Source organism: Nannospalax galili, unplaced genomic scaffold (genome assembly GCF_000622305.1).
Source record: "Nannospalax galili isolate Female #2095 unplaced genomic scaffold, S.galili_v1.0 scaffold191, whole genome shotgun sequence".
Lineage (NCBI taxonomy): Eukaryota > Metazoa > Chordata > Mammalia > Rodentia > Spalacidae > Nannospalax > Nannospalax galili.
Window position 1 is genome coordinate 1135633 of NW_008331484.1, and position 11376 is coordinate 1147008.

The 11376-nt window shown below is 44.2% G+C and overlaps 1 protein-coding gene across 1 annotated transcript; it reads right to left on the reverse strand.

Moving 5' to 3' along the window:
- Window positions 1-9758: 9758 nt before the first annotated feature.
- Window positions 9759-10433, reverse strand: CUNH12orf74 (chromosome unknown C12orf74 homolog). The gene has a single exon (XM_008824145.1). It carries the CDS (start codon window positions 10431-10433, stop codon window positions 9759-9761), a length of 675 nt encoding a protein of 224 aa, XP_008822367.1.
- Between the last annotated feature and the right edge of the window lie 943 nt (window positions 10434-11376).

Consider the following 11376-nt stretch of genomic DNA (forward strand, 5'->3'; position numbering starts at 1 on the left):
CAATTGCAAAGGCAAGGGGGAGAAGGCGATTCTACATGGCTTTCTGTCTGGACCTGGTACCTGGTTGCTGCTTTATAAATGTGGAGTGAATAGTTGGAAGATGCCTTGATATGTCCATTGGAACACAAAACATATGTGCTACCTAAGAATCTCACCAGTGTATGGAAGACATCTGCCTTGTGACTGCTTAAGGTTAAAAAATAATTGATCATTCATATTCCAACCTTCTGCCAAGAAAAATGACCAGAATATAGTGACCACTGTCCACCAAAGAGAAATGGAGAACACTGAGGCTCATGAATCCCCATGACCTTATATATGCCCCCACACTCGGTATTCATATACATACATGATTAGGGATTCAGTTCATATATACATATATACACATGTATCCTTATGTTTATGTGTGTGAGTGTATGTGTGTATGTTATGTTGATTATATGGGGAGAGAAAGTCAAGAATCACTGTATATAGTTGGTTTATTTTGAGACAGACTGTGACCCGGAAGTTCCTCTGACCCTATGAAGACAAGCCATAATCCCATTTCCTTCTCACACTCTGAGGAAGGAGTCAAGTCCATTACCTCTCCCACCCAATCGGCTGACCTTAGCTGCATGAAGGGGAGGGGCTATGGATATATAAGCCAAGAAAACCACAAGGTCGGTCTCTTGTTATTGTGTGTGGCTGAAGGGAAGCCACAGGATTTATGTTTGGGTGTGGACTTTCAGGCATAGCCATGAGTGGGGGGGAGGCGCCCACTCTTCTGTAAGTAAACCAGCCCCCGCAAGCTGAGTTACCAATCCAATAGACTTGTTAAGATTCTCCAAACAGCAGCTTTGGAAAACTCTTGCCTCAGGTTATTGTAAGGACAGTGGGAGGAGGGAATCAGGCACCACATGCACCTTCCAGCAGTGAATTTGACTTTACAATTGGCGTAGCTGGTAGGCTATGACAAAACTGAAAATGAGTTTTGGAAGAGCAGTGATGATGTCCCTGATGTGGGGAAAGAGAACAGCAACTGAAGTAAAGAGGGGTGAGGGGAGAGTGTGGGCTGAGGAAATGTTAACCTGGTGGGCCACTCCCATAGGCTTGGTGGGGGTAACTGCAGTGGCATGGTTAATTCAGTGGATAGTGAAATGTGTAAGTAGGGTAAGGCCACCTAAGCAGATGAGGTCAATGGGAGAAATCCTTGGGTGGCAGCTGTCTGGTAGATGGTATGGGTGGCATGCCTGCTTGACCAGTGGGGGCTGCCACGTGAGTATGGAGATACCTTGAAAACAGCAGAAGTTCTAGAACAGATTTTGCAAACTCTGGGAGAAGCACACCAGGGACAGAAATGTCAACAAGTGGCTGCAGAGGCTGGTTGGCCACTGCTATCAGTAATAAGAAATCTGTTCCAAGCGGAGGCCTTAGCCTGAAAGGAAACTGAAGGTGTTAGAGAAGAATTAGAGCAAGAGAGGGATATGAGGCTGGCCTCATCAGTACTGGCCTCTGACCTTGCCAGTGAATTAGATAAGAGAGAAAAGGAGATGGAGGTGTTGGCGTACCGTTTTTTTACATCTAGGAGGTCAAAAGGGAAAAAAAAAAAAACCCAGATCAGAATGATAATACAAGACCCATCCTGGGACCCTAAAACCTGGAACCCCTGGGAAGAGTCAGGTAGTGAGGAAGAAGGAAGTGACCTAGAGATAGTGGGAGATGCTCCTCAGGTCTGACCTTTAATTCAAAGAAAGGGAAAATCCATGGTCCAACATGCTGATGGAGGTCTTAACAGTAGCCCAGTGCAGAAGACTGTGGTAATCAGATAATACTCAGCACCAGAGCTGTTAGAACTGAGAAAGACATTTAAACAAGCAATGAAGGAGCCTTTGGCCACCTGGTTTGTGAAGCTATGGGACATGGGGGCAGGTGGAATCATTTTAACCATCGGGGACGTTGATTAAAGAAGCAGAGAAGTTAAGCAACATAACCACTCATCCCTCTTTGAGACAAAGACTTCACAATTTAAGGAAACATGAGGGAAACCAGTCCATGATGGATTGGCTCATACGAGCCATTAGGGACATGTGGTTATCCCCAGCTGAGATTCCCATGAATATTAGAGATTGGAAAACCATTGAGGAAGGACAGGCTCTGTTGAGGGAATTGGGCATGCAGGAAGCTGTATTTGATGCCCAGGTCACAGGCCCAGACAGGACTGTGTTTACAGGAGACGTAAGAAAGAAACTGATTCAGCAAGGCCCACGAGACTGGTATGCAGCTTTGGTAGCAATGCTAAGCCCCTATGGTCAGGCATGACCTGTATGAGGCAGGCGATTTAAATGATTTAGACCAACAAGTAAATAAGGTTCGAAAGGTGCTAAAGCAAGTAGACACAAGGGAAAAGGGCCCCCTATGTCTCCTGAGCACAGATGTGGGTGGATCTGTGCAGAGCAGGAGTTGCTAGGGACAAAACTGATGGGCAACCAAACACTGTGCTGGTGAGTCTATTGAGAGATTTAAGACCTGAACAGCAATTCACCACAGTAGTAAGAGAAACTGGAGATCAGAAGGTGCAGGTGACTCCAACTGTGTCCCTTGCTCCAGAGGAAGGCAGCCTTATCGGATGGGTCCTCCCTCCTCCAGCCACTTCCTTCAAGGGGTGACCAAGGTTATCCACAGGTGAGGGCCATACTGGGTGGCCGGAGGCCACATGTCAAATTGAGGATTTACTGGTCCCCCGCTAATGTACAAAACACATGGGCCCTAGTGGATACTGAAGCAGAGTGTACATTAATTCATGGCAACCCCCCAAAACACCAGGGCCAATGGATGGGTATGGGAAAAAAAACATACAAGTAAAGTGGACTAGGCTTATTCTGCTCATTCTGGGGGTGGGCAATTACTCCCCCTCCTCCCGGAATACAAGGTGTGCATCTCTCCCCTGCAAGACAACATTTTAGAGAAGGATGCCCTACTAGGTCACACCCTAGAATACTACCGTGGGAGAGTTTCAGCTGAGGGCGTGAACACTAAAAGGGATTACTTAAGGGTGGGCAAACTTCCCACCCAATGGAGGGTAGTGAATATCAAACAGTACCAGCTGCCTGAGGGTCAAGACAAAATTACAGAAACTATCCATGAACTAAAACAGGTAGAGGTTATGTGCCCGGGCTAGAGCCCTTTCAATAGCCCTGTTTGGCCTATCAGGAAGACAGATGGCTCCTGGAGAATGACTATAGATTACTGGGAGTTAAATAAGATGGTGCCTCCCATTCATGCAGCAGTGCCCAACAACTGTACTGCTAACTGAACAGCTGGTGCAGGAAATGGGGTCCTTCCATGCTGCAGTGGAACTTGCTAATGCATTTAGTATTCCCCTATCTGCTGAATCCCAAGATCAATCTGCATTCACATGGAATAGACAGCAATGGACTTTCAGAGTACTTCCCCAAGGTCACCTCCACAGCCCCACGGTTTGTCACAGGATGGTGGGCCCAGGACCTTGCTCTGTTACCATGCCCTCCATCCATAAGGAGGTTCCACTACATAGATGACATAATGCTAACACTGAGTGCCTTACAGATTTGGAAGCTCATTTGGGGAACATTCAAGTGCACCTGAAGGAGCAAGGATGGGAAATCAACCCACAGAAGGTACAAGGGCCCGGTACAGTGGTAAAATTCTTAGGAGTTTTATGGTCAGGTAGAACTCGCATGATACCCGGTGCAGTAGTTGAAAAAATCTTAAATGAAAATCCCAGTACCAGGGGTGGGTTGTCTCTCTATGAGCTGTTGGCCAAAGGGGCCCTAGAGGTCCCCAAAACAATAAAGGTGATAGCTTATAATATTGGTTGTACACCTGAAGTGGACGGTAAGACCCTATTGCTGAAGACACTGCATGATGTGTATGGGAGAGGGAGAAATCAAGCTTGGACTAAGCTGGAAACTCCCTGCCACTGGATGGGTGGCTTTCATCATGCCAGAAGGCACTTTGCAGATGGCTGAGGGAGAAGTGTCCCCTATCATCCTATTCAACGAGGGACCCCATGTGCTGCACTATCAACATTCGAAGTGAGCTGTTCCTGGTGGTGCAATAGTGGCTCATCTAGTATATGTACAACCAGCTAATTTTTGACTGGACCTAATGCCTGCTCCTAGGGGTGGAACACACATCTGGTATTGTAGACCAGGCCAACCCCCTATGGTGGGAGAGGTTATAGGCCCTGGTGGAGAAGCTACTGCAATTGTGCTGTTAGATGGATGTGATGCCCCTACTAAAGTACCATACAAGCATTTGTGTTTACACCCATAATTATAGCAGTCACTGTTTACATGTTCTTGCTTCTTATTGTTTGTGTTTTTAGAGTAGATGGAATACCACTAAATTGAGCCATCAGCCCATGACAAACAGAGGATGCAGGACCTGAAAGTCCAGTGCCCTGCCCCCATGGGAGGAAGGGTTTCCCACACCTATCACCCCCTCCAAGGCTCAAGGAAATTCACGGAAGAGGTGGGTGGAAAGTTTGTAAGAGCCAGAGAAAAGGGTGGAGTGTGACCCAGAAGTTCCTCTGACCCTATGATGACAAGCCGTAGTCCCACCTCCTTCCCATGGTGTGTGGAAGGAGTCAAGCCCATTACCTCTCCCACCCAATCAGTTGACCTTAGCTGCATGAAGGGGAGGGGCTATGGACATATAAACTGAAAAAAACCACAAGGCTGATCTTTCACCATTTTGTGTGCCTGTTGGGAAGCCACAGGATTTATATTTGGGTGTGGACTTTTGAGCACAGCTGTGAATCGGGGGGTGCCCACTCTTCTGTAAGTAAACCAGCCCCCCAAGTTCAGTTAGCAAGTCCAATAAACTGGTTAAGATTCTCCAAATGGCGGTTTTGGAGAATTCTTACCTCAGGTTGTAAGGAGAGTGGGAGGAGGGAATTTGTTGCCATGTGCGCCTTCCAGCAGTGAATTTGACTTTACACAGGGTCTCACTATAGAGCCCTGAATTCATACCTGTGGTACTCTTTTTTCAGCCTCTGAAGTGCTGGGATCACAAATGTGTACTTTTGATCAGTAATATTTTTGAACATCTATGTGTGCAGAGTACCAGGGTAGTAACTGCCTAGAACTATCTTCTCTCCCTGTTTCTAGGCCTTTTTTTTTTTTAAGAATCAAAATACTACTTGATGGGATCAAGTAATTATTGTACAAATTCCTACAAACCCTATGTACATTCAAGAGCTAAGCACACAACAATAAGAAAGTTGGGAGAGGTCAACATGTACAAACGATACGGAGGAGAAAATATACAAGACCAAAAGGCATCATACAACCTGCTCTGTGAGGCACATCCAAATGTAACCACTGACCAATCCTCTTCCTCTCTTTTTCTTTCCTTGAAAATTTATGGAGTACCCCTATAGCAATGAATGAGAAGGCAAAGCTGCTTTCCCAGAACTTCCATTCTGGAGGCTGTGTACTTGGCAGCAGTGTAACACAGGGCTCCCCTCTCATGACACCCACATGCAGGGAGAGCTTCCCCTGGCTGTAGCCCTCTCTTTTAGTCTTTTAGTAATCAACACTGTATGCTGGTGGGGCTCTAGTTAATACAGCAAACTTGTTAAGCATCTCTTTCTAATATTTTTTAATGCTAGGTACATAACAAACTTTGAATAAAAGTTGTATAAGGTATAATAATTTATTACATTTGATTTTCTGACACATTCGATGAGCTTTACATGATCAACCATTTAGCTCTGGTGTCCTAATATTTAGAAAAAATGAATCAGTTATCTGCCTAAGGAAGTACTGAATAAATGAATGAATGGACACTCTAAAAAAGCAAGAACAATGACTAGTTGGCTTGTATTATTTAATCAGTGCAAAAAGCTTATAAGATTGTGATGGTTAACATTGTCAAATTGACACTACATAGAATTACTTAGGAGACAAGCCACCAGGCTGGCTGTGAGGGATTACCTAGATTGAATTAGCCCCTGGAAATGCTTGTAAGAGATGGTCTAGATTGTGTTAATTGAGGTGGGAAAACCCACTTTATCTTTGGGAGACACCACTCCATCTGCTAGGCTCCTGGACTGAATAAAAAGGAGAAAGTGAACTGAGCATGAGCATTCATCTCTGTGCTTCTTGACTGTATAAAATGCGACATGCTCTCTCAAACTCCTACCACTGCGTATTCCGTGTCATGATGCACTGGAACTGTGAGTCAAAATAAATGCTTTCTCCCTTAAGTTGCTTTTGTCAGGGTATTTAATCACAGCAATAGTGACAGAAATGGATACTATTTGTATCTCTACTTTGTGGGTGAAGATACCCTTGAGCTCTTAAGGAAACTACCCAAGACATATTACCAGAGAGAACTGGAGACAGGATTCAAACTCTGCAGCTGGGAGCTTGTGCTGTGCTGCCCTCTAATGGAGGCTCCACACCACTCTGGCTTCTGAGCAAGTTTTAGCAATAATTTTGCTGATTTCTTTTTCAGGATAGATTTCCAAATGTCTTGTCATTTGGTCACTATGCTACTGTGGCCCACTAGTTAATGTGGATGTATCTAATTTTCTTTTTACTCCCTTTTGAACCCTGAAGCTTAGTCTCTATTCTCAGGCAGGCAGATCTTTGTGAGTTCAAGGCCTGCCTGGTCTACAAAGTGAGTTCCAGGACAGCTGGGGCAACAGGGAGAGCCTGTCTCAAAAAGACCAAAAAAAAAAAAAAAAAAAACTCCAAAAACCAAAAACCAAAAAACCAAAACACAATATGTATGTTTCCCTTTTCAGCTTCAGGGCTGGATTGAAAATGAGGTGAGACAGGAAGCTTGCCATGGATGTGGAATTCAGGCATACCAGGAAGGTCTCCTTACCCACAAAATCTTTCTTGCTTGCTTCCTTCTGTTTAAAATGCCACCAGTACTGTGACCATATTTGGCATCCAGCCATGTCCTTTGTCAAAATGCAAACACGCTGGGGATAATTAAATGACACTGTGGTGCAGGCATCTGATTTTTCCCTTCAGTAAAGGAATATTTTTGAAAGTACGTGTAGCTGGGAACTGGGTGGGAAAGCTCTGGTTCTGGAAGCAGATGAACGTGAAAGAAACATAAGGCACCACTTTAGGTCCCATGCTGAAAGCATTCCTAAGGTGCAGGGAAACCCAAAAGGGGGAATATATATTGGCTGTGCTTGGAAAAACGAGAGTATGTGTTGCTGAAGCATAAAGTCCTTTATGCTTTAGTAAGGAAGCACTGTGTGGATTCTCCCTTGGGGGCAGACATAGGGGTAGGAGATTTGGAGTGAGTTTGAGTTCATGTTCATATTACACAGGGAGAGTAGGAATGGCAGTGAGGAAAGGATTTCCTCCCCTGACAAGGCCATTCTTGTCAGCTGCTTTCCTTTCACCCTTTACCTAGTCCAGGTGTTGGGTTTCCTAAATATCACTCACCTTGACAAGGCCATTCTTACCCTTTACCTAGTCTGGGTGTTGGGTTTCCTAAATATCACTCACCCTGAGATACTTCTTTTCAATACCAGTCTTCTTCACAGCTAAGTCACAACTTCTCATACCTGGGCATTCTATGAGTTCTTCTCAAATCCACTCTCATCTAAATCTGATGTCCACCCTATATCCATCTGATCACATCACCCCATTCAATATCTTCACACTGCCATTCAGGTAAGAAAACTCCCAAGCACTCTGTGAAACCCTGCGTGGTCCAGCACTAATCAGCATCCACATGGCATCGTTCTCTGAGCCAACTCTCCTTCCTTTCTGACATACCTGTACTAAATATCATTTTTATTTTTATTCTGTCTCACACCTATGCGAGCTTAGCACAATGGTCCCACTCATCGCTGATCCTATATCCACACCCTTTGCCACATAATACTTTACTGTTCACCTGGTGTTAGTGACACGTAGTTCCCAACCATGGGCTCAGCCAAATGGCTCGTTTTGACCAATAAAATCAGAGTCCAGGTGCCAAAAGCTTTGCATGGTTTCATTGTGCCCTTAAACATCTCCCATAACTGTAAGAAGAATATCTCCTTTGGTCTAGGAAAAAAGACGGGAGACTTGTGGAGAACTGCCCAGTTGAGCACAGCATAGACCATGTGAACCCTAGTGCATCCACAGATTTAGAAGATACAGCTGCTAGTTGTTATTTAAAGTATTGGGTGGGGTGACTTGATACGTAGAAATAGCACACTGATACAAGAGACACAATAATATGCATTTTCCTTAACCTCTGTTCGTACTTTTGCATTAAGCAGGGTGAAAGTCCATAAGACTTTATACTGGTAGCTATCACCCTAATAATAGGAAATGGTCACTTGAAGATTGAGGTCCCATAATAAAGCATCAGTTATGTCCTTTGGACTCTGCTGGGATTTTCCAAGTGAAACTGGGGTTTTCTTGCCAATTCAATAAATTGAATGGGTGAAATCAGGCATAGACCTTTCCCTTCCTGCCACAGAAAATCTTTGCCCCTGCTGAGAAAGCAAAGCAGTTTGGGGCCACACTGCAAACTGAGAGCTGGCATGACTGATGTTTCTGATGTGACACTGGTATTTCTCATGTGACTTGTTTCATTTGCATTGCAGGTGAGGGCACACACCCTGTCATAAGAGGCATTTTAAAGGTCATGCTTGATTTAAACAGGGCATCTTGTTCCATTTATGCCTGTCCTTTGAATCTCTCTTTGAAAGGCTAGTGAGTATTTTTGGCCTTTCTATTTTCTCTACCAGACAAAACCTATTACTAAATGGATGCTAATTAAGTAACAGGGCCAACACATTGACAATTCAAAACGAAAACCATGAGCTCATGTGGCTGTCATACCCTATCCCTTAAAGGCAGGGTAAAATGCTATGCTTTTAAAGGGGTGCTTCTCAAGTGAAGACTTGCAACCACAGATGTGGAGCAACTGTTAAAAAAAATAGTGTAGCAATGAATACAGCATTGGGTTTGCATGTAGGAACATCTATAGAGAGATTAAGACTAACAGCTGACAGATGTTATAGCCCTGGAAAAAAAAAAAAAGTGCATACATACCTGGATTGATGTGATTCCTTTCCCTGAAATAAAATTAAAAGAAAATTGTTTTAGTCTTGCTCAGACCCACCCCAAATTCCAAAGCAAACTCTGTGAGAGGAGAAATATGTCATTCTTGAAGTCAAAATGTTCTGGATTTGTTTGGGGGTTGAGGTAAGCTCAGGAGTAAGAAATTTGAATAATGGACTCTTTCTCCTTTAAGTCATCCACACCATGTTGTCTTCAAATAGGGTATATTTTCTTTTCTTTTTTAAAAAAATTTTATTTATTTTTATTTTATGTGTATGAGTGTATTGCTCGCATGTATGTGAGTGCACCTGTGTCATGGAGATCAGAAGAGGGCAGTTTGTAGCCACCATGTGGGTGCTGGGAATTGAACCCAGGTCCTCTACAAGAGCAGTCAGTGCTCTTAACTGCTGAGCCATCTCTCCAGCCCCAAATAGGGTATATTTTCAAGAGGACAATCCATTGTTCTGCAATGCCTGTTGATCATCGATAGCCATACTTGAAAAGTGTCTTCAAGGACACAGTAAAAAGTGAGTTAGATTAGACCTCTGTTTTCCTTCTTACCTAAATGCTGCCCCTCTTTTAGTTGAGGGGTGCAGTACTCCTAAAGGGTGGCTATATTCTGACATCCATGCCGTCCTGCATTATCTCTCATCATAGGGGTTTGGGGCAGCCCTTGAGACATGTGCAGTCTATCAAACTAAGGGTTTACTACTGCATTACCTGAGAATCCAGGTACTGTAGTGTGGGGCTAGGCAGTGTGGGACCTTCTAGCCCAGAAGAAGAGGCCTGGTCGAGAGATGCTTTTCTGATAGGCTGGAGTGCAGGAAGGGCATCTTCATCAGTGGGCTTGTTTTGTGGCTGGACTGTGTCAGTTGATTTGATGGACACTCCAGGATTTGAAGGCAACCTTGTGTGGGATCTCAAGGGTGACAGGAAGTGGGAAGAATCCTTTGGGCTCCCAGGTAGACTCTTGGAAAGGCAAGGTGAGGAGCCTGCATCCCTCCAGTTTCCACAAGTGGGCACTGCCAAGGCATTTTGCTGAAGCTGTGAGTGTGAAGCCCCCCAGACACTGCCTCTCAGTCTTCTCAGGGTAGGAGAGGTGGAAATGCGCCCTGGTGCTTGCCGGTCAAACTGAAGGAGGTTTCCGTGGCTTTCAAAATGCTTCTTTGATAGGCTCTGGGGGTGCTGTGCCTCTGGGGAGGGTGACTCCATCCTTCCCACCTGGCGAGGAGGACCTATTGCTGGAAGCTTCCAGGAGACACTGTCTGAGTTATTATTCTTTAGATCACAGGTTGGTTCCTCAGTTTCCATGTTCAAGTGCCACTTCTCCTGTGGTTTTTCTTTGTCCTTTTCCAAATCCAAAGTATAAGTAGATCGCTGCATCTCTAGGGAGGAACAGCCTGTGCAATATGAGGTAAAAGAGGAGACTGAGATGAAAAAATGTGTATGGAATTTCAAAGGAAAGCTTTTAATTCTTCAGAGGAGATAGGGAGAGTTTAATTCTCATTAGCACCCTTGACATTTTGAAGATAATCAACCCATGTGATTTTAATATACCAAATAGTACATTGAAATCCATCTAAATAGTACATTGATATCCCCTTACTGGCCTTTAAAAGGCCTTTAAAATTTTTGATAATGGGGCTAGAGAGATGGCTCAGCAGTTAAGAGCACTGACTGTTCTTACAGAAGATCTGGGTTTGAATCCCAGCACCCACATGGAGGCTAACAACCATCTGTAACTCCAGTTCTAGGGGATCCAATGCCCTCTTCTGTCCTCAGTGGGCACTGTGGGACATGGGTGCACTTACACATATGCAGGCAATACACTCATACACATAAAAACAAAAATAACAAATGAAATGCAAAAAACAATTTTGATAACTTAAGAGATTTCTAAGCCACAAAGCTAACCTCCTTTTGATGGTTCTGCTTGAGGATAATCAAATTTGCATGAAATTCTCTTTATATCCTGCTTGTATACATATATGCATGCATGTATGTAATCATGCATGTATGTACTTTACTGTATTCCACGGATTCATGAACAGGGAAAATAAGATTCCTTCTCTCAAAGACAATTAATACAAGCCAGCCATGGTGGCTCACACTTATAGTCCGAAGAGCACTGCAGACTCAAGGCCAGTCTGGGCTATTTAGCAAGACCCTAGAAGACGTTTTCGAGCCCATCAATCCCCATATCTTAGAAAAGTGATCCTGAGTTTTAAAAGAAAACTCCAGATGTCATCAGGTACCCTACTTCTTTTGATGAGAGGTCTTGCACAGGTAGAGCTGCCTCCTGCCTAGCCCTTTGCATGCTCAGGCA